Source organism: Perissodus microlepis, chromosome 13, assembly GCF_051167445.1.
Source record: "Perissodus microlepis isolate ML-2025 ecotype Zambia chromosome 13, ASM5116744v1, whole genome shotgun sequence".
Classification (NCBI taxonomy): domain Eukaryota; kingdom Metazoa; phylum Chordata; class Actinopteri; order Cichliformes; family Cichlidae; genus Perissodus; species Perissodus microlepis.
The window spans coordinates 7,923,847-7,945,411 of NC_140473.1; the positions used below are offsets into that span (position 1 = coordinate 7,923,847).

Genomic DNA, 21,565 nt, shown 5'->3' on the forward strand with positions numbered 1-21,565 from the left:
AGACTCTTTGATTGTCATACAAAATGAAAATAATGCAATACAAATGTATTTACTGTCTCCTAGACTGGAGAAAAATGATTCACATTGTCATTCACATCCAACAACATGACTGATTATCTACTCGATGGAGCAGTTTACGCGTGCACCTCGTGCCCGTCAAACTGATACGAGAGCGATGAGTGGATGTACTCCTGTCCGGTAGCGGAGTCGTACCTCATGAGGCAGGAGTAGTTTTCAGGCTGCACGCAGTCAAACTGCAGGTCCAGCCACTGCCTGTGAGAACCAGTGTGCCTCCTGGCATCTGTCAGGATCCGGTTGAGGGCCACGATGTAGCTGAGGGCCATCTGCAGGGTTTCATACTTAGACAGCTTCTTGTCCTGGCCCCACTGTGGGACCACCTTACGTAAGCGATCAAAGGCTGTGTTCAAGCCCTGCATCCTCTTCCTCTCTCTGGCGTTGGCAGCCATCCGGCGCCTCGTAGCAGTCTCGTACTTCTCCGGGCTCTTGGAGTCCAGCTCTGAAGATTCGGATCCAGAGTCGGTGCAGCTGGGTCGACGGGCCTTCATGGTTTTCGATTGAAGACTCAAACTAATCAGATTTATCAGAGAGGTTCCTACTTTCAAGATTCAGTGCTTCTCTGAGCTTTGATTTATTTGTTTTTCCAAGGCTTTCCCTGTGTGCAGGGGTCTCAAGTATTTGCAACTCCAAGGAGTGCTCAGTCTGAAGAGTCCAAGGTGTCTGTGATCCTGGAGACATCGGGGCAGCTTTTATAAGACAAAGCAGACGAACAGGTGGCAGCAGGTGGAGCCCCTGCCCCACCCCCACCCTCAATATTGCTCATAGAGAAAAACACACCCATGCAGACTCATAAACACCCACACCCACTCCTAGGCACACACACACACACAAAACCTTAATGAAATTCCAATTATCTTGGGCTGGGCTATCTGGCCATGGCTTCACTCGGAGCCATGTGTCACAAAGACCAAAAGTCTACCATCTGGTAGCTCCACTCACCAGTGCTGAGGATGCAAACGAACTAATAGAGGCTAAGATTGTAGATACTTCTCAGTTATGTAGAAGCTCTAATGTAAAACCTACTAATAAACTATAAATGCTGGACTTCTAATTAAGTTAAATGCAAAAACAGATTTCTTGTATTAGAAGCTAAAACTTCAACACAAAAGGAATTTTATAAAAATCCAGTTTATGTCTCAGCCTCTAAAGGCGTGAAAGGAAGTTTTCAATCTGTACATAAATGAGTCTTTTCAGGTCTAACGTTTCTTTTACGTTGTTGTCTTTAACTGTCAGGATTCAGTCTTTACAACATATCCGATTTATATATAAATTAAATATGGACTCTTGGCTATAAAGCGATTATTAAGTCACATAAGCCATCGAGAGGAAGCCTTTCACTTAAAATGTAATTGCCTCTGTGCGATGAGAACCATAATCTGAGATTAGCCCGAGGCAACGCGAGTGTAAGTGAGGCCTGTAACCTGAGGGACATCAACAGCACATCAGGGGATTATGACTTTCAAACAATATGGAGCAAGATGGTGTAAAGATTACTGCACCGGTGGAGGATTTTTTTTTTGGGGGGGTGGCAGCAGTTTATGTTCAGATGTGGAGACTTTTATAATTCTCTTTTAAGGCTTTTATCAGTGTTTTGGCTGGTAATGAATGAGAGTGTATGGGATGCATTAATGTTCTTTATGTACTTGCGTCTGCATGCGATATAAATAATTGATCTGTTTAGTCGGCCGAGAAAATGAGACAGACAGAATAATTTGTCTGTCTGTCCTTCCCATCTGCCCACGCTGTCATTCAGCAGGTTCCAGTGACACTCAGACTTATTCTGCTGAAACACCATAGATGTCATTTGACTTCAAAATAGCAGTGTTTTCATCACTTTTACACACTTGCACTGTACTTACATGTTTTAATGTACTTCTAGGTAACTATTTTGAGATGACGTACAGCTAAAACTTATGGAATCAAATATTAAACCTCCAGATTTTAATAATCCATCAGTATAATACACTGTGAGCGACATACAGCCCACTGTGATCTTAAGTGGGTCAGTGTAAAGACATTTAAATAAACATTTAATCACTCATATGTCTGAATATATGAAAAATAAGTGCAACAGAAGATCTCATTTGTATTGTATTTATTTTCTTTTTGCTTTTTTTTTTTTTTTACCATGGAGAAAAAACAACTAACAAACAGAAATTTTTACAGTACATAGTAGAAAACAGGAACTTTTCTGTTACTTAACTATTTCAGTTCATTATTGAATACCAGTTGAGGTCTTTATCAATAGGAAATGCAGTAAAACATGAAAATACAGTTAAAAGTTAAAAATCTACACCCTCTTTCACAATTTCCAAAGTTGCCCAGAGGGCCTGATTGGAGTCATTGCTGGGCTTCTTCTGGCCCCTGGGCCTTATGTTTGACACCTCTAATTTACATAATAAGATTGTATTCTTAAAAAAAGGGACTCATGTGTTTTATTCAAACATTGAATTCAGCACTTTTGTTTATAATTCAGCTCTTTTACATGATAACTCTTTTTCTTTAACTGCTGCTTCTGCTGTGTTTTGTTGAGTTTTTTTTCCTGTTGTCATTCTTTGTCAGGAAGGACATGCAGCTCCTGCCACTGTGTATTGACAGGCTCAAAGCTTGGTTGTAGAGGCAGGTTATGAATGATTAATCACTGTCGGAGCCCGAGCATAATGCCCGTCTCTGGTATTGGGTCAAGCACACAAGCTGATGCTGTCTGGTCATTTTGGGATGGACTGGTTAGCTGTGCAGTTAGGCATGTAATCCCATCTACCAGTTGGTTAATTGATTACAGATTGATGCAGTTTGCCAGCTGCTGCTTGTCTTGTCTGAGGGGCTCGTCTCGACGTTGCCCTGCCCTTACGTGCCTTCCACCCTTCTCTTTTTTTGCAGCCCCTCATACGATTGGCTTGTCGGAGCACCGATGGCTCAGCCATGCCCCTCTGTCAAAAGCCATATGTCACATCTGAGGAGTGATTGGTTTGCTCTGAGAGAATCATGCACCCTCAAAAATCCAGATCTCCTCATGGAGAAATAGAGATTATGGAAGAAAGCGTATGCTTTAGTGCAAGCGAAAGTGTAAGACCAGGTTTAATCTACATTGAGTTAATAAATCTCATTATCATCAGGATCCACCTTACCTTAAACAAGCAGCTTAAATAAGATTACACTTGCTTTCAGAGGAAATGCTTTGTGTGCTAAACTTCTCCTCAAACACATGTGAGCGCTTATCAAATGTATTTTGTGACAGTTACTTACAAAACTGTGTTCGGCACATTGATGTTACAGTGCAATGGAGACAGTAACAGTTATCAGGTTTAACGTATTTTAAAAAAAACATCACGGCAATATTCATCACGAAATGAGCTGTAAGTGTAACGAATGAAGCAAAAAAAAAATCTAAGAATTAAAAAAAACCAAAAAAACCCACAAAACACTTGATTGTTTACTGCTTTACAACACCCACCCACACACAGCACCCAGTTAACAAGTAGGCCTGGCAGCTGGTCAGATGAGGCAGCGAGTATAATTGGGTCACGTAAGGTGAACATAATTTTATGCCTGTTTGAACTCTCATCCTCTATAATTGGACTGATTAGCAATGCTTAATTGGCTTCTGAGCTTTCCCATTTGCCTTGTATTTGGCATCAGTTTAAGCTAATAGGACTCCAATTAGAGCAGAGTCAAAACAGGCTCATAATCGTGAAAGCAAAAAAAAATAAAAGTGGATTTTAAAACCCTCTTAGATGAAAATATTTAAATGAACTGTAATCAAACAGACCCGAGAAGGAAATGGAGAAGATGTTTTTTAGGTGCTGTTGAAGCTGTTCCAGCAAAGCAAACACGTCACCCATTTGAATAAATATAACTTCATTCTGAGAAGGAGAAAACTATTTTACAATGTGCAATTTTACATTAGCTGAATGTGTGCCTGCAGTCTTTTTTTTTACTTGAATGCTCAGTAGTAATGGCTGCTTTTGTTGTATATGACTGTCAGTGACGCATTTTCAGTCGTTTTCAGACTCATTCTTCTGGGAAACACTTCTTGAACTTTAGTTTGCTTTTAAGCAGATCGATTATCTCACCTGAAATCAAGGCACCGGTGAGCGCTGAACATGGCTGTATAATGACTATAAGAAGAGCCTGCGTGTTTCTTTAGTTATTTCGTAGTCTTCATCAGCCGTAGGCAAACATGCACATGAAAAACGTGATGCAAAATGTGATGAACCTCAAGGAAGAACCCCACCCTCCTAGAGCCATTTAAATACACCGATCTAAATGGCACATTCAAACGTCTAATATATACTATAAATAAAAACATACAAACTACTTTCTATGTAAAGTCTTAAAGAAACTATTGCTACCAATACAGGTATATATGTGATTTGCAGTACAAATACATGGTGCCAGGACCACTCTTTAGTAGAGGACAAAATATTAAGAACAGATCTTCAGCAACCTCGCCATCATAGCCAAGTATGATGTTGACAATAAATCAGATTCATTCAAAAACTTCACGCATGAAACTGAACTCCACTGATGGCTCATGAGCTAAGACTTTGCAAATCTGTTATTTTTTTCTGTAGGTGAAACACTCGTTGTATAACTTGAGTAAATAGGAATGGTGACAAACCCCCGCTATCAGTGCTGCATCTTTAACACAATAAATCTCTGCCGTCCTAATCTGAATCCGTCACTTCAAATGCATCACACAAAATCTGCTCAGGTAATCGCTCTCCTCAGAGAGGTCGCAGTATCTGTTTGGAGGGTCCCTCCCCCTGCGCCAGCTCTCACAGTTCTTCGCTCTCCAGTGTGGCCTCCGGTGGGGAGCTGGCGAACAGGATGGGGCTGGTGTCCGACGTGGGGAACACTGACTTGATGTCGAGCCCCTGGCCTGTCAGAGCCGCGTATCGACTTCCTGTTCGTGGAGTTTTCTTCATGGGTGCGGGGATGCTCTGATGCCACTGTGCTAAAGGTGGTAGCTAGCATTACTACACAGAGTGACGTACCCAAAAATGCCGTGGATTTCTTAATAAAAGTGATAGCTACTCAGCTGTACAGAATATTTACCATATATATCAAGTCTGCAGGTGCATGAAATGACTCCAGCCTCGTTTTTTGCTGACACTGTGTACCAGCCTGCATCGTCTTTTGTTGTCGGCTGGATAAGGAGACACACATATCCTGTGGCGTCCTGGGTCATGCTGAGGTAGAGAGATGATAGAGAAATTTGATTCAATTTCAAAAGAGTTTAAAATTTGTTATATGGATTTTGGCCGTGTCTTTTTATTGGACATACAGACAGGAAATTAAGAGAGGAGGAGAAGAGGAAAGCGGGTATAACATCTGAATTAAAGTTGCCAAATTTAACCGCTCAGGCTTCTAAATTCATTTCTAATCAAGCCACGGCTCTGAAACCGTGTCTGAGGGAGTCAGAGTTCTTACTAACCTGATTCGGTCTTTAGTTCTGGGAATAGTCTCGTTGTCTTTTTTCCAGAAGATGACCGGAGGAGGCATACCCACGACGCGACATTCCAGCCTTACTGGAGCTCCCTCAGGAATCCCCATGTTCTGCAGCTTCTCCACAAACTGGGGTGGGTGCTTCCTTTCCTTTTCTAAAATGAATATGTATAATTGAAATGTCCACATTGGGATTGTCAAAAAGCAAAAGTCCCAATCGTATTCGGTCCTTACCCACAACCTGCAGCTCCAGACTGAAGGAGCTCTGCCCTGCTTTATTGCTTGCGATGCAGGTATATGTGCCGGCGTCTTTCTGAGTGAGAGGGTCAATGACCAGGGAATGGACGCCGTTCTCTCTCACCAGCATCTTGTGGTAAAGGTCTGGATAAACGGGCCTCCCGTTGACCAGCCACATGAGCTCAGGGTTGGGTAGGCCGCTCACCTGGAGAACAGAAACGTGTTACAGTGTGGGGAGGCAATATTCTTCCTGGCTTCAGTGGCACACGGGGACCTCCTGCCTACCTTACAGTCTAGTCTGCACAGTCTTCCCTCATGAGCCATCATGTCCCCTGGAGCCTGGAGGAAGTGAGGTTGAAAAAAGCGCCCCTGACTTTGCTCACCTTCAACTTCCTGTATGCGGTTTCGCACCCTGAAAACGTGGAGGCGATCACAGCATGTTATAGGAAACACACATGAATCCACTTGGTTTTGTAAATGGCCACTAAGAATAGATAGCTGCACAAGATCCCAGAATATCAATAACACTATGTTTACTTTTATAGGAATATTTCTGAAAAGTTTAGATGTTCCTTTCAAATGCTAAACAGAATGACTTAGATCTACAGTTATAAAGTGCTACCAATCAGAGGGGATAATCAATATTTGCCTGTTCACCCTGCACACTCACCTCTGAGCATGAATGGGTGTCATTCGGTTTCGGGGAGGTCCCGTTTGGACTATTAAATGACCTGAGCAGCTGATTCGCCCCTGGTGATCAGTGAAATATCACATCACAGCTCAGCTCGAGCAGCTAGAACAAGGTGCTGATAACATGAAGAGGATATAAGTCAGAAGTTTCACCTGTGGATTGGCTACCATGACGGTGTAGTTTCCATCATCGTCATTGGTCGTGGATTCTATGTGTAAAGCACAGGTCCCGTCCCCCTCTCTTATCTTCTTGCAATGGACATTCTTCTTCAGGATCTGCTTGCCATCCTTAAACCAGTAAACCTGATGAGAGCCACAGGTGTGAATGACAAAATCTGAGGTCAAAGTCAGAGATGTTTTTGCATAGCCTAGCTGTTGACCTCTCACCTTTGGTGCCGGGATTCCCACTACTTTACATGAGAAAGTTACAGGCACTCCCTCCATAGCCCTGAAGTTCTTTAGTTTCTTATCAAATATGGGTGCAATGCATTTTCCCGTGGGAACGTCATCGTGCTGCACCTCGTCGTCTGACTCCTCCACCGGCGTCCTCTCCAGGCGGAACTCGATCTCGCTCATTAACCTTTGCTCAAAACTGGACACTTTATACTCCTAGTGGAGGAGAAGCACGACATAAATATAGTTACAACAGTCATACTGCTGCATGGACCGTGTCCCCCGTTTGCTCACACAGACTGGCCTGACAATAAATGGCTACAGTAACATGCACACCTGATACACAGAAACCACAACTCAGGGAGATAAGAGAGGTTTGCAGTAATCGGCAACATGAGACAACGTGCATCTCAAAACTCAAACCTCATAATAAAAAAAGATGCAGACTTTAAACCAGTTGTTGAAAGACCACACAGTAGCATCTGGGAGCACCACTGCTGATAGGTTAAAAAACAAACACCTAAGCTAAATAAAAAGGCTTATCTAACCTAATCCCAAAAACTGAGGGTAAAACAGAGGACAGAGGAAGATGAAGTGTGTGAAATTTCATGGTAATATGTATGTTTTTAAAAGTAAAAGTGTTACTGAGGAAACACTGAGAGGAAGGAATTTTTTTAACTCATGAAGAAAAGGCTGCAAAATATAGTTTTCCAATATAGGAAAACTATATTTTGCATCTTTTTTGAATTTGAACCCCTTTAATTGGATTATTATTATTATTATTATTATTATTATTATTATTATTATTATTATCATCATCATTCGTGCAGGTTATGCTCTGTATTAGTTAACATAAGCGTGAATGCTGGATTAGAGATATTAAGGAAACTAGATAAGTAGATGACCAGGGGTGCACATAAGTGGGCCGCAGGTGCGCATGCGCTGTCAAAATAAAAGATGCGCACCAGATAAGAAGTTGCAACGCGCGTTTGCGTACATATAAAAGGCACTGTTTTTGTCCGCTAGAGTGGGATTTTCACGGCATATTCTGCATCAAATCTCTGTGCGTTCATCATTTGTTTGAAGCCAGCTCACCTCCTGTAACCACTTTTCCGAGAATACGCGCTTCTTTTGTGGTTCGGACTCCTTCTGACATTTCTTTGGAGGTTGAGGAACACCAAAGTAATTGCTTGAAGGAGCTTGCTTCTTCGACATCTTTAAGAGTTCTAAACGAATGTCTGTCCTCCTTCAGAAAATCTTATGTACGCAAACGCGCGTTGCAACTTCTTATCTGGTGCGCGTCTTTTATTTTGACAGCGAATGCGCATCTGCGGACCACTTATGTGCACCCCTGTAGATGACAGTATCCTAAGTTGTGTCTGAAACAGAAGTATAACCCATACAGCCTCGAGCAAAGCAGTGCTTGGGTCGGGTCCGTGTACCTCATCATAGTTAATGACAGTAGCGGCAATGTTTGGTCCAAGGGGCCTGCTCGCTGTTTTCCCCTCATTACTCAGCTTCTATGAAAGGACAGGGATGGATGAAGAACACCAAAGACACACAAACCCTTCATACAAACACAGAGTGGTGGAATAACGCACAAGCTGTTATTATTAGCATGCAGAGGTTGTTAGGCTACACTGACACCAGAAGATGAATGACAGTTAATGACCGGGGGAGGCAATGATTGCACTGCTCTGTATTCATCATTTCCAAAAACACTGGAATGCTGTGCAAAAATAAAAACACAATGTAATGCTTCAAAAATCATGTAAACCCTTTATTTCATTTAAAAAGGGACGATATATAACAGTATTTGAAAGTTTCAACATTTGATGTGTCGTCTTAAATAAAGGGTTTAATGATCAGCGGATTAGCTACATTTGCATTTTATGCTGCATCACTATTGTTGTTTTTGAAATGAGGTTTCGTATAAATGTCCCCATCAACAAGAAGTGAGAATGCAGCACAGTCACTGGTTAATACTCGATAAAATATGATCTTTAAAAGTATTAAAAACTCTATTGCAATTATTGATCACATACTAATATTTTAAACCGATGAGCGGGGATCCAGTGGAGGCGAGAGAAACCACCGGATTCACCCGTTGGGCTAAGAAACATTTTTTTGTTGATGCACCGTTATATTTTCTTCACCACTTCATCAGTACAAAATAGGCAGTCAAGCCACAGAGACCACCTAGTACCTGCTGATGTACAAAATGTGGAGTGTCGTCTTTAACTCGAAGCTTCTTCTCGATGTCGAGGAGGATAATTTCTCTGCTCTCGCGGATGGCTTCAGCTGACGGAGGGCGGATCTTCAGTGCCTTCTTTTGAAGCCTGAGTAAACAGAGGGCAAAAAACAGAACACATGGCAGAACGTGTGACAGTTCACATTTGCATTAGCAGTCGTTTGTCAGACACGGCATACCCTAACGGAGCTCCCTTGGGTAGGCCCATTGAGTTGGTGGGCTGGCTCGGGGTCAGGGATGGCAGGACGGAGCTGAGGAAGGCGACAGGGTTTTGGATGGGACTCGGGGTGGAGCTGCTGGAGGTGGGAGAAGAAGCCTGAGGGGGTGACTGGGCTCTTAGGACGAACAAGCTATGCACTGACCCCGGTGTAGGCGAGGATACGAGAGACGGTGGGCTGGTGGGAGACTTGAGCACCCTTGTGGGGAAAATCCTGGGTGGTGGGGAGAGGGGTGGGAGGAGAGTAGGGGAGCTAGCCGCGGAGGAGTTGAGCTCAGCAGCCAGCTCGTGTAATAGTGGTACTGGTGACTCTGTTGGGGAAGGACTCCTGACTGGTGAGAGGGTCTGAGCGGCTACAAACTCTTTAGGTCGGATGTAGTTGAAGGAGTGTGAGGTAGGTGTGAGATTCATGAGGGAGGCGTGGGTGCTTCTTAGAAGAGGAGCCGGGGACGTGATCTGCTGCAAGGCCGGGGTCAAATCTGTAGGGACCGTGTTGAGCTTTGGTGCAGGCGGAGAGTAAAACTGGGCTGTGGGTGCAGTTTTGGCAAAAGATGCAGGGGACAGGTTAATATGGGAGGCATGGATGGTGTTCATCTGGGTTACAGGTGCTGTACTGAGAGAAGGGGCGGAGTTTAGCTGTGGGGCAGGTGGAGGGGAGGTCACCAGTGAGGATTTCATATGCTGAGGAAGTGAAGGAGGAGAGCTCAAAAGGGAAGCTTGGGAAGTGTTAAGAAAAGGTGAAAAGGTGGTGTTGAGTGCTGCAGCAGACGTTGATCCTGGAGCATGTGGGGTGGTGGTCACTGGAGGTGCTGAGTGGGGGGTTTGCTGAAGGGCTGTTGTAGTATGTAAAGGCGGCACGTGCGGTATTCTTGGAGACCACAGTGGAGCTTCAGGGGAGGTCTGGACTCCGGGCTGGATTTGGATCTGGTACGGTGGGTGAGACTGAGGCTGGATGGGGGTTTGCGTTTGTGGTTCAGTCTCCTGCTGCTGCTCCATGAGGACCTGGTTGTGCAGGATCTGGAGCTGAGCTGGGTCCCTGTTGATCAAACAGACACAAAATCAAAGAACCAAAACTATACATGGTGAAGACGAGAGAGGCTCAGTGCATCCAGCATCCAGCAGAATACTCTGCCCTTTTATGGACTACCAACAAGCAGCCCATAAACAACACAGACCGAGCTTTAGATACACTGAGCTTTCAGTGAAAACAAAATGTTTGCCTCTTTTGTGACCATGAAATGACTGCAAATTGGCTCACAATAAATTATTTGTCATGTTTATCTGTGTTTTAGCCTGTGAAGAAAAAGAAAAGCTAAATCATAGAACAGGATGTGATTTACAGCATTATTAGAAGTAACCGATCAACATAAATGCACAGAAGCAAACTTACAAATAGAAAACGCCATCCTTTGTCTTAGAAAGTCTGAAGGTCCACATTTGAAGTCCGCATGCATTCATTTATGAACTGAAAGGATTAGAGCTGCTATCTGAGCGAGTGGAGGAGGAACCACCCACCTCTTCATTTCGTAATACAGCCCATCAAACACACTTCAACACAGACTTCAAAGTTTGACCGAATTTGGGTAAATCATGAACAAAATCTCCATCTGAGCGCGTGGTTTTTTTTCATCATGTTGTACTGTTGCCAACAACGCACTTTTTCAAAATTCAGCAACGTGTTGTTGCTTTCTTTTTGCTCTACTCACAGTTTAGGCTTAGCCAGCACTGGTGGTGGTTCTTTGCTGAGTGATGCCTCAGTGATGTCTTCATCAAAGGGACTAGATGTGTCACTTTGTTCATCCTCGTCATCCTCAGGCAGTTTGAAGTGCACACGTCGGCCTGCTCTGGAGTTGGTTCGTGAGTCTTTGTGGTTTGCAAGGTTGCCTGTCTTTAGGCAGGAGTTGGGTGGAGGATCAGGTAAGGGAACCACAACAGGGCTCCCATTCTGATGGGCTGGGGTCCCCTTAACTTTGGAACTGATGTCAGGAGATGTCGCTGAAGATCTGGACAACTCCTGCTGTGCTGAAGTCTCAGCTGCAGATGGAGAAGTAAAGGATTTCGGATATGAGAAAATTTTTCTGGCACCATGTGCTCCACTGGATCCTAGAAGGTCCTTGTGTGAAAGAGGATCTAAATTTGGGGTGCTGGTGCTGTGAGAGTTCAAGCAGGAGCTGCTGCTCAGGCTGGAGGGCTCCAGATTGGGCAGGCTGGTGCGGAGGGGGTCTGGACGCAACATGCTAGAGTTGTGAGGGTCTAGACGAAGGCTGCTAGTGTTTAAGGGGTCCAGGCGTAAGGTGCTAGAGACGAGTGGGTCAAGACGAATGGTGCTGGAGTGCGGCTTAATGCTGCTGGTTATAACAACCTCTGGTTGAGGTTTTACAGCGGGAGCTGATGGGAAAAGTTCTTGAACTTGACTTGGCTCCACTATTAAACTGCTTGAAGACCTCACATGGTTGCTGTTGCTGCCATTGCCTGAGGACAACCAGCAACACACATACAGAAATTTCAATAAGGATAGAAATGGGAAAGCTGTTGACTTTTAAAGCCAAAGAGAGGTGTTACCTTTGACCCTGAGTGCAGCACTGCTAGACACGGTTCCATACTTGTTGTTTGCTGTACATGTGAACACCCCCGAATCTTCAGGAAAGACCTCAGCAATGACCAAAGTGCATATTTCCTCTAGAGGTAAAGAGAAAAAAACGTGGCATGCAATCAAGTCGGATATTCTATAGCTGCACCCCAGCGATTTCTCAAAGTGTTTAAGTGCAGAAAAGAAAGATACATGACTCTCGTTTCAGCAGTGAGAATCTACGTGCAGCTAAGGCTGTTTGAAGTGATCTGCAACGGTGATTTGACACAGGATGGGAGGCTACCTTATATGGTCCAGATTCAAGGAAAAGCAGCCCTGGCTTATGCACAGGGGAAGAGCAGGAGCTTGAGCCAAGGACTATAAACACTTCAACAGAGGAATATGTACACACTGCAGCATCGTATACAGACAGGCAGCTGCTATGGTGCAGTCAACACTTGTATTTTTGACAGACTGAATGAAATATGTACCTGAATCAGCTGGAGATCTGGGCTCTGAAATAGAAGCAAGTATCAAAATCATTATGAAACCAGGGGGAGAAGCTCATGTTATTGTTAATTAATATTTTGGAGACTCATTATTAGGAATCATTTCCAAAATATTTAAATACTCATGATGGTGAATTCCACATACAGAGATGTATACACGTATACACAATCTGAGCTTTAAAATCTGTTAATGCAATATAAAGATTTAGGATCTGGAGCTCATAAAATTAACCCTTGGACAATTTTTTAATACAGTACTGTGCAAATGTCTTGACTCGTCCCTCATTTCTTTATATTTTGTTTCTAAAGAGGCAGACATTCTTGTAAGTAATCTTAAGCAATACTTCTCCAGGCTTTCTGAAGGTATTTCAATTTTTTCTTTGGACATTGGCTACGTATTCATTCATTTTCAGTTCAGTCCTTGTACCTGACTGTTTTCAGAAGAAGTCAAAACAGTTTTTTAGGTTTGTAAAGTCGTTTAACGCTGACCTATGAATCATTCAAGCATAAAAAGGTAGCTAACTCGAGGGATGAACCAGTTTTGTGTCCACACGTAACAGATAACTTAGCAAGTAATCAATTTTAAAACCAACAAAGTGATTTCCAAAGAGCTAGAAGTCGAAAACTTGAAATGACTTGGTATTGTATGCATTATGTTCTTGAAAATTTGAGGAACCTAGACATGTAGAGGACAAAAGAATTGAAAGAAAAAAAAAAACTATGTAAAGCTCCTGAATGGGATGGGAAAGTCAGAAAGTCCAGCAAAGACCTGACATAAGACCTGAGAAATACATTTGGCTCTTGATCCATCTATTATCAAGAATCCATTTTCAAGGAAGGGAAACAGGCTGAGGTATGCCAGATTACACAAGAACTGGTGTGAAAATTTGTGACAACTGGTATTATGGAGTGATGGATCCAAATTTGAAAGTCAAATCTTTGCCAAATTATGTGGAGGACATCTTGAAGTACAAGAGTGATTGTCTACAGCCATCTGTAAAACACGACCAAGGCTCTGTCATGGTTTGCAGCTGTAGAGCCTGTCAAAACTGATGAAACTACAAATGCTAAAAAGCACTGACAGAGCCTGATGCACCCTGCAATCTTCTGGAAATCCTCTGATAGGCTTTATTTCTCAGCATGACAAAAATCCTAAACACACTGCCAATGTAGTAAAAACACACCTGGCTAGAAAATCAGTCATGGATCGGCCTCCCCAGAGCCTCAAAATCAATATTGTGGGATCATCTTGACACAGAGCAGAACAAAAAGTGACCCCTCTGTTTTTCTTTACATAGTTTGTTTCCATATATATTTGCATGTTTCAGTAAATCACTGTATCTATTTCCCATTTTCCCAGAAAAATCTAAAGAAATATGGAGAAACTTGAGACTTTTGCAAAGAACTGTAAATTCAACTTGTGATTTTTTTTTTTGTTTGTTTAATGCCGCACAAAGGAAAACCATTCTGTATGACAGCAAAGGGGCAACAGAGCTTACTTTTCTGCAGGATCCTGAAATCAGGAGAGTCCTCCATGATTTTTCCTTCTCTGTACCAGACCACTCCAGGTGACGGCACCCCTTTCACACGACACTCTAGCACCACCAGCTGGCCTTCTGATGCAATGAGGTCCTGTAGGCTCTGATGGGACAAAACCAGCTTCAAGTTAAATCACTTAACAAGCAGTATTGTACAGAGCAGCCTCGTTCTGAGAGAAAAGTTACCTTCGTGAAGACAGGGGCAGCCATAATGGGTTGCCCGTTTAATCCTTGTGGAGAGCTGTGGTTAGGAGTTGGACTCTGAAGATGAAAAAAAGTCCAAAAAAAAGGGTTCATAGACCAAATTATATAAACTTAAACTAAAATAAAGAATATGTAGTGAAAGGAAAACCTTTGAGGTATTCTACCTCAGGCTGGGGTGTTTGTGCTGGAGGTGACAGGACAGGCACTACAGACGATACTGAGTTTAAAGGCTGTGACGCAGTTGTTGTTGAAGCCGTGTGTTGCAGCTGTGGAGTAGATATGACTGGGACAGATGCTGACGCCCCTTGGGCTTCTCTAAGTTCTGAATCACCTGTTGAAACAGGAAACACCTGCACAGACAGCACAGATGTTTCCTCCTGAGCAGGATGTGCTGCTGATGCCACAGATTCTTCTGATAACTCTGAGACTGGAAGTATAGCAGCAGATGTCCGGATTGGTAGAAGAGGTTCAGATGCTGTTTGAGCAGCCACTGGAGGCGAGAGCTGCTCCTCTGGTTGTTCCTCGGGGGCCGCTGCAGGCTGGGATGACACGCTCTCCTCCTCCTCTGGAGGGAAGGTTTCATTTAAAGATGACGGTAAAGATGGGGATGACTTTGGTTGGTTTCTCTGCAGCCTTTAAAAATCACAAAAGAAAGAAGTGTTTGTTTCGTTTAGTGTTGATAACTCTTGTTGGTGGGTGACGATAACGACAACGGGGCAGGAACTCACTGGGCTACATGTTCAAAGTGCGGTTCCACATCAGAATCGGAAGATGAGGCACCTGTGACATTGAACAGGAAGGTGTGTATCACTAAAGAAGTTGCAGTGCGGTATATTAAGGTGTCAAAAAGGAGGAAAGAAGCTATCACCTTCTACGTAGATCTCAGCTGACGTGGAGTCGGTACCGTAGCAGTTAGAGGCAAAGCACGAGTAGCGCCCGGTATCCTCCTCGAATGCCTCTGCAATAATCAGAGAGTGCTGCTCACCACTGGTGATGATTTGAATGTCAGGGCTGTTCTCCAGCTCCTTTCCCTCACAGAACCACCTATCGAAGACAAACAAGGTAAACTGATCAGCGGTGAGTTTCTTCCATCTCCGTGACAGTTTTCTTTTGTTTCTTTTTTGCCAACAAAGCCAATCATTACAGGACAATCCCAGCGAGCTTTACATTTGGTGCGTTTCTCTGTTCATTCAGATTTTTCTTTAACTTGATTTTTTTTCTAGTAGAAGTAAAAACATCTGTTTCCATTATAGTCACGTTCATTTTTGTTTTAAACCCAGTTTAGTTTGATTTCTTTTTTATTAACCTGCTGACACTGTTTCTACCAGCCTGGCCTCTTTCCCACTTCCCTAGTTGTGTTTCTGGCTCGGTAGCATTCAGCAGAGTTGTGCAGGCCTGGAGGGAAATGTTTTGACGAGCAAGCCCTATCCTTTTCCCTGTAAGAGAAGAAGCAGCAGCTTGCTGTGCCACTTCAAACGCTGTTTCTATTCACTGCTGATGTTGTCATGACAAGGAGCACAAAACAGTTAGCATCATTTACTTTAACATCAACGAGTTAAAATAATGAAAAGCAACCAAATATGATTTAAAAAAAAAATTGTTTATGACTTGATGAGAGAGGTGTTTAGATGCAAGACAGCTTAAACCAGGTCTGAGTCCTAAAGCCAATCATCAGTACTGCAGTTTAAAATGTTATGTTATTACATAGCAAAAAAAAAAGTATTTTAACAAATGTAAAACTTAAAAAAATGGCAGAAAACCCTTCCAGCACAACTAGTACTGCACAGCCTTCTTAGAGCACGAGTAGACAGGAGCTGTACTTGGCAACAGTCTATTTTTTTGTCATTGTAAAACTATAATAACTTCTTCCTCTAACTTCTTCCCCTGCTGGCCAGCAACATATGCAGCAGCCTCTGTGTCAGCGTACATCTATTTTGAGGAGATGAGGCACTGATGCTTTATAAAATCGAGCCAATAAACAAAGAGGAATGGGGAGCTGATGTGTTGCTCTCTGGAAACGCGTCACCACATAGTCCTAATTCATATCATAGCGATTACGCTGAGATTATGGATCATCTGCTTCACTTTTTCTGTTCAGTATGCAGGCTCTGATGTCCCCCGCCGCTGTAGCTGAAGATTTCCAGAGGGCGAAAACACAAACCAGCGCTATAGGGATGTTCCTGATTCTCGAATGCAGGACGGGCTGGAATGTGTACTGCCTGTGTCCTGTCTGAGCTGAGCTTTGTCACTCTCAGTGAGTAAGAGTCTAAATTGAAAGCATGAGTGGCAGAGGAGGTGGCTTGTCTGTGGGCCAAAGACCCTTGCTTTCTGCACCTGTCTGGGATATTTTCCCTCTGAAGATCAGAACGAGAGAGGAGATTCCCTCATGAACCCCGGGGTCTCTGACTGGCTGACATAACCACATACGCACAAAGCTAAACATAGACTCAGGATGCACACAATGCTACAACCTGACGTATCAGAGAGAGCACACCACTGAAAACAGATGGAAAATATAAGCCTCACAACTCCATTTTGACTCATTTAATTCAGACACGGTAACAGCTACGTCAAACAAAAACACACTTAATTAAATGAGCTCTGTGTTAACACAGAAAGTAGACTTGTAAGTAGAAACTGTTAAAACACACCTCAGATCTTCAGAAATGTACATCTGTGAGACACTGGGGCACACACAACAAAACATATAAAAATATCCACTCGGGAGAAACTGTAAATCATCTTACCAAAGTCTTCACACTTCTGTCAAGAGCTCAGTTCCATTATCAGACACGACTGCAGCTCACATTGCCAGCCCAGTCTAAAAATGGCTGAGAGCTACATTCTCCCTGGACAAGTATAAGGTAGTGGCTCAACAATGTGCAGCGGGGCTAACAAGCCCATGCCCCCTATAGTCAGACACCTCAGCGGGTTAAAGCTGCTCACATACGATTCACATAAAACAGGTCAAACAAAACAGCCATGAAAACACCATGTGGCAATTATTATTATGACGCCTCTTTAAAAATGTCTAAACTTTTGTTACAGGAGGCCTTTAACTCAATGTGGTAAAAGGTGTAAATTGTTCTTAAATTCTAGCCTTTTTATTTTCAGTGTAGTTTTTGATGATTTATAATTTGTATGACTGCTCATCTTAAAAGAAGAATGCCTCGCGCGGTTATCATTTACTCCCCTGACGACACATAAATCGACACAAACGCTCACTCGTATGGTTCAGAATCAGCTGTCGGCCGTCATCACATGTCACTTCTGTCTGCATCTCCGAATAAACCTCTGCGTCATTCATCCAGAGTTACAACCTAAATGACTTTGTAATTGAGAGACGGGCTCTGACGACAGGTAACCAAAATATGTCTTTTAAAATAAATATATAAATCACATCAGAAAAGACCGTTTTCATCTTTTCCATTTGATCATCAAAGAATACAGAGTTATACATGCTGATCAGGACATTTCATTGTTACATACATAGGTGCCAATACATGTATGAAATGTTAATATTATCAGGTGCTGGACTCAAGCATGCATATGTATAACTGTGTGCAGTGTTTAAAAAGCATGGGCACACCATTAATTCATTATTTTATCTACCAAATAAAATATATATATTTAAAAAATAACATATTAAAGTGTATTTTCTTCACCATGATGACCCCTTGTGGAGAAGGAACAGCCGAAAGTAGCTTTTCTCCATATAAATGAAGGCTAGCTGAAGAGGATTACCCCCCCCCCAAACTTTTACCTTTGTAATAAATGTAGTGGAATAGAAAGTTTGATATTTGCTTCTGAACAGTAGTGAAGAAGAAGTACAAAGTAACATTGTATCCCTTGTGTTCTCATGCTATGTACTCACTACTCAAACAAAATCATTCAGCTGAATTAGACCCTTGTGTGTGCTGCTAAAAGTCCACTGGGATGCTTCTGTTGAGGAAAACCAACAGCACATTGAGCTTTTACAAACACTGCATTTGAAAAAATCTTTAGATTGTGAAACAGATACTGTGTCCTGCAAAACAAAGAATAACTTAATGATGACTAATGATCTTACCGGACTTCAGGCAGAGGGAGTCCTCTAACAATGCAGTCCAACCGGACCTTGGTGCCCTCAGAAACCTCCCTGCTTTTCAGTTTCTGGATGAAGCGAGGCGGTTCACACACAGGCTCTGCTGGATATGGAGTTTCTGTTAAGGCAAAGCTTTGAGGCTCTTCCTCCGCCTCCTGGAGCACAGAGTCACACTGGTGCTCCTCAGTAATCGAGCAGTCCTGAAACTCCACATGTCCTGTCTCAGAACCCAGCTGGGCAACTGGTTGGTGTGTAACGGGAGGGCTGGGTGTCTCCTTCTCCACCTCCATGGACATGACTGCGCGCTCCCGGTTGTCAGCGACGAGGGGATAAGTTGTCCCATCGTTCTGGCTCTTGTTTGGGATCCTGCTCCTGTGGGCTTTGCAGCCTCTCGGGCGTATCCGTTTGGAGCTGTTGGCCTTGAACAGAGAGGACAGCTCCTCAATGAAGTCAGCTGCCTTATTGAGGAACTCCTTCTTGGACTGGGTCTCCACACCGTAAGGGGCATTTCTTGCTGATCTGTTATAGTCTTGGAATCCTTCACCAAAGTCCCTGCTGCTCCTGATCACATTGTCCTGCCGTGTGGATGCTTTGTGCATCTTTCTGTCAGATGTGAAAGTTTCCGGCTGAGTGAGGGGCACAGTTGAGGGGGAAGCAGAAGGAGCATTAGAGGGGTTAGAGATGGGAACAGAACTGGGTGTGGATGAAGAAACTGAGGGTGAGGAGATTCTGGACGGGGTAGATGGCATGACAGAGGCTTTGACCCCTGCCCTCTCCTCACGAGGCTCGTGTCCGATGGCCTGGCGGGCCAGGTTCACGCTCTTATCCAGTTCCTCCTGGCTGAGGAAGGCTGAAAGGTCTGGAAACTGGGGGTCACTGTGGCCAATAGTGTCCTCCGCCTTGCCTTTGAGTGACCCGTAGATCTGAATGCGTGAGGACGAAGCGTCTGAGCGGCTCATCTCGCTGTGGCGCTGCTGGGCTGTGGCTTCTGCCAGGTAACTCTCCCTTAACAGCTGAGACAGCGACGGTGGCTGGTCAATGCTGTTCTCTTGCATGTTGCTAAAATAAACACAAGATTTAATTTAAAAAGTATGTAAGTAAAAATATTCATGTAGGCTTTTGGGCTTAATGTGATCCTCTGCAGGTTTATAGAATAATTTCCTGTCCCCCCTCTTAAATAAGTCATTAACAAACGTGAAAGAAACAAGACACCCTGCACACTTGTGTGTAGCTGATCCACATGAATGTAAATCAGTGAATGTCAGCAGAGTGAAATGTCACAAACAAATACATTTTGACGTGATCAGCTTCTATCTTAATGCAGTCAGTGGTGTGATCACGCATCCTGTGTGATCTGAGATTGAAAAGATTTAAACAGCTGTGCATGGAAATCTAACTCCTGAGGACAAACTAATGCAAAACATCAATTTGCTGACTTCAAGCATTTAGAAAAGTTGCTGCTTGACAATCAGCGCTCAGTTGTCAGAATAACTCCTTACATACAAACAAATCCAGTCCTGATTAAAATCTGCGACAAACATATATTATAGTGGCTCATTTCCTCCATATTTTAATTCTTGGACACTAATGGAGTAGCTTGGGATTTTTCACATGTCATTGATCTTATAAGGCGCCTCGGCATAGCCCCTCAATTCACCTTCTGTTTGAAACAAGGCATTTTCACTCCCATCCTTCTTTATTTAATCCAACTTTCTGATTCGCTGCCCCTCATCACCCTCTGTTTTTCTACAAGTGACTCAGTATGACGTCAGAGAGGAGTATATTCTTATGGTTATCTCAGGCACTCTGGCCACTATCTGAAACTGAATGCTTTTAAAGCAATTGGAAGCTTGAGTGTTTGGACTCATGATGATTACTTATTTCAGTAACTTTGGCTATGTTTAATAAACAGTATATATGACATGTATATCCTTGATTTACAGTTTTATTTTATTCTATCTCAATCAAAAGATGCCAAAACATTTACTGTTTCTCTTTTGACTTTTGTTAGATAGTGATAGCTTTGAATTTTCTATTTCCACTAATTAATGACACTGAGTTAACAGTTTATCAAGAAACTAACTGGATTCCCAGCGAGTAAACAGTAAATCTGAGAAATCATTCATGGTTCTTTAGGTCTCTGACAGGTTTATCAGATCTTTATGTTCAGAAGTGCGTTAAATCAATTTAAAGCTGACGTCTTGTTTCAATGCTTTCTGTCTGCGTCGTGTGTTAAGGAGTCAGTAAAAACTATACAGTGATAAGTATCTGAGCTATAACTCTCGCTACTGCAGTTTTGTTTGAACAATCCCTTGTGAAATATTTGGCACGCAGTCAGAACATGAATGCAGAGCCCGGGGTTAAAAGCAGAGATATGTAATAAAAATAGCTTTTTATTTTAGCCTAAATTCAGCCTTGACCGGGTTTCAGGTTCATGTGCTGTCACCAGATCTGAGAGACACAGGCAGGCTTTTTTACCCCCCTGTCCACCTCAGATCAACATTTTTATGAGGTTTAGATTTTGCAGCACTTTCTGACACCATGCATGAGCAAGTTATTGAATGCAGACATGAGATAGGGTACACATATGCCACTGACACTCAAATCAGTGCAATTAGGAGAGACAGCGATGCCCTTCCAACAGACCTGAAGCTGCAGCTGTTGTGTACATTTATCCTTTGCAAACAGGCTCCAAGCCTACCAAGTCATATCTAATAATAGCGAGGGGTCAGTTTACTGAAGGGAAATCAACAAAAAGAAAAAAAAGAAAAGAAAAGCAGCAGCAATGCACCTGTGGGCTCTTGCTATCATAAGTTTGATCATTAATCAAGTTACACAAACACTACTATAATTATCATAAGTGCGGCACTGCTGAGTGAGATGACACACATGAACAGACCCCTTGACTAAACACAACAGTCCACACAGGTTAAGCTCATTGAATTAAACAGGAACGTATGGTCCAAACAGAAACAGATTAAAGCTTGTCTGAGGCTCAGTGTCAGTGTTTCTGAGGCTATACACAGCATCTGAGGCTGATGCCAACAGACGTCAACGAGATGCATGAACAATTAAATTAGGGGCTGGTGTGTTTTTACCTTCAGAATAAACCCAGCTGGCCCCTGTGGAAGGACTAGTAAATCCTCAGAGTGCACCTGTGCTGAAAGGGGGCCGATTCCAGTCTTCAGGCTCCTGCCACCCGGGAAAATCTCAGACACCGGCAGCTGCTCGGCCTTCCCGCTTTTCTTGCTGAGAATTAACCTTGAAGTTTACAGGAAAATGTGGAGCCGGGCAGCTACGGTAACCTGTCACCAGTAAAAGTAGCAACATTTGTCAGTGCAATAGTG

General features: G+C 43.1%; 2 protein-coding genes across 2 annotated transcripts; both read right to left on the minus strand.

The window, feature by feature from the left end:
• Positions 1-99: 99 nt before the first annotated feature.
• On the minus strand, positions 100-566 carry atoh7 (atonal bHLH transcription factor 7). Its single transcript, XM_084949561.1, has one exon. It carries the CDS (start codon positions 564-566, stop codon positions 135-137), a length of 432 nt encoding a protein of 143 aa, XP_084805687.1. The 3' UTR covers positions 100-134.
• Positions 567-2,211: 1,645 nt separating this feature from the next.
• On the minus strand, positions 2,212-21,518 carry mypn (myopalladin). Its single transcript, XM_084948469.1, has 21 exons — positions 21,317-21,518; positions 18,204-19,277; positions 15,003-15,178; positions 14,863-14,914; positions 14,299-14,767; positions 14,117-14,191; positions 13,892-14,033; positions 12,375-12,398; positions 11,877-11,993; positions 11,021-11,786; positions 9,277-10,350; positions 9,053-9,185; positions 8,289-8,366; positions 6,841-7,062; positions 6,607-6,756; positions 6,434-6,513; positions 6,049-6,175; positions 5,761-5,968; positions 5,516-5,681; positions 5,137-5,270; positions 2,212-5,035 (listed from the first exon to the last, which is right to left on the minus strand). Exons 2-21 carry the CDS (start codon positions 19,271-19,273, stop codon positions 4,857-4,859), a joined length of 5,442 nt encoding a protein of 1,813 aa, XP_084804595.1. The 5' UTR covers positions 19,274-19,277; positions 21,317-21,518; the 3' UTR covers positions 2,212-4,856.
• Positions 21,519-21,565: the final 47 nt, after the last annotated feature.